This window comes from Alligator mississippiensis, chromosome 10 (genome assembly GCF_030867095.1).
Source record: "Alligator mississippiensis isolate rAllMis1 chromosome 10, rAllMis1, whole genome shotgun sequence".
Lineage (NCBI taxonomy): Eukaryota > Metazoa > Chordata > Crocodylia > Alligatoridae > Alligator > Alligator mississippiensis.
The window spans coordinates 16,772,936-16,774,868 of NC_081833.1; the positions used below are offsets into that span (position 1 = coordinate 16,772,936).

General features: G+C 49.2%; 1 gene segment (V, D, J or C); it reads right to left on the bottom strand.

Annotated features, from left to right (window-relative positions):
- Nucleotides 1-1,105: 1,105 nt before the first annotated feature.
- On the bottom strand, nucleotides 1,106-1,636 carry LOC132243482 (immunoglobulin lambda variable 3-25-like). The segment is given in 2 exon segments: nucleotides 1,106-1,458; nucleotides 1,564-1,636. Coding segments are annotated over 2 exon segments (399 nt in total).
- Nucleotides 1,637-1,933: the final 297 nt, after the last annotated feature.

Consider the following 1,933-nt stretch of genomic DNA (forward strand, 5'->3'; position numbering starts at 1 on the left):
GGCTAGGTAGCAGCCCCCTTGGGTTGAATTGCTAGTGACTGTGACAATGAACAGTTTGGGTTTTACTTAATGTTTAATGGTTACGGCTTCCTCTAAGGTTGTCCTTTTATCCCCTTTTCCCCGTAATAAAACTCAGTTGTAGCTGAACATTGCTTGTGAGTGGGGAAGCTTGTTCACTTGACAACACACACTTTTTGCATCGGGACTTGCATCACATTTAGAAAGCTGCTGTTAAACCCCTACATTTGAACCCAGCCCTTGTCACAGTTTTCCAGGACCTAGCAGAAGGGTTACATTTACGTTATATAAGACATATTCCAGTAAAAATGTTTCTTGTCCATAAAATTGTAGATTGTCAGTAAAAAAGAAAATAATTCTTTTGTTGGCAATTTTGGCTGTGCTGGTCGTTCTTGTTTGCAGTCATTTCTAGTCGGAGAACTGTGAATTTTGGGAGCTCACCAACTCTGCCCCCACTGCCAATGACACTGGCAGCTTCTGCGGATTCGCCCCCGATTCGGGAGGCACCAGTCACCCATGCTAGTACCATCATATCTAATAATCAATGTGCTTCTCCAGATCCAAGCATTGAGGTTGGCTCCCCTCACAGAAGTTTCTTCATGAAGACGGTGCAATTTTCAGGGCTTGCGACACAATTCACTGGATGCCACCTGGGCCCTAATGCCCCTGTGGGGCACCTGCCTACAGCGTGGCTGAGTTACCAGCGTACTGTGAGACAGACATCTGGATAAAGGATAGGACTGGAGTCCATGACACGACACCAATAGTTTAGTGGGGAGGTGACTGGGAGTGTTGAGGTGCTGCCTGCCCACTGAGGCCAGTCTCCAGCACACTGCTTAAGACTACTGCCAGCTGGTGAGGTGTGATGCAGGGTGAACCAAGCAGCGGGGCAGGCACAACTATTCCTATCACTGTTTGGAAAGCCTGAGCCTGTTTCTAAATTCGCCCTATTGCAGGTCCACTCCTCACCTCCAATTCTCCTGTGCGGGCTGGTCTTTGAGGGTGGATAAGGAGACCAATAACCCCCCAGCTGGCTCCTTTGGTTAAAAGCAATCTCATTTCAGACCAGGTGCCCACTTCATTCCCTCTAACAATGAGAGGTTTGTGTCTCACTTCCCCATTGCAATGTGTCACTGTGAGGTGCATCACTGTCCATATCAAAAGCTGCACAGTAATAGTCAGCCTCGTCCTGGGCTTGGACTCCAGTGATGGTCAGTGTGGCCGTGTTTCCAGACTTGGCACCAGAGAATCGCTCTGGGATTCCATCAGCTCTCCTATCATCAGCATATATGAGGAGCAGAGGGGCACTGCCAGGTTTCTGTTGGTACCAGCTCACTGCATTGCTATCAAAGTTCTCTCCCGTGCAGGTGAGTTTAGCCGTTTGTCCTGGAGACACAGACACTGAAGGCGGTTGTCTCAGCACATCCTGGGCAAGAGAACCTGAAACAGGAGGGAATATGTAGGGATGAAATGACAGTATTAAAAATGTACCCTAGATAACTTTGTCTGCAGACAGCCAGGTGAGAAACCAAAGCCCTGTAGCACCTGTGCAGCATGTGAACAGAGTGAGGAGGAGCGGGGCCCACGCCATGGTGTTGACTCCAGACCAGTTGTGTTCCCCGAGGCAAACTGGGCTCAGGCTGGCACCCTTAAACTGCTGCAGAGCAGAGAGCTGCCCCTTCATGCAAATCGACTTCCTGCTGCTAAAGGCACTTCCCTCATTCACCAGAAAAGGGCACAGACACTGAGGAGGGGCCTGACTGACGGTACGCAGCCAGAATATTATAAATGAGAGCACAATTATGCCCTTACTGTTCCCGGTTCACTATTTAATCAGGTGTCATTATCAAAGAGCAACAACTGCTCTGCGAGTCACCAAACCATGCAGAGCCCCTGCAGGCATCAAAGACTCATT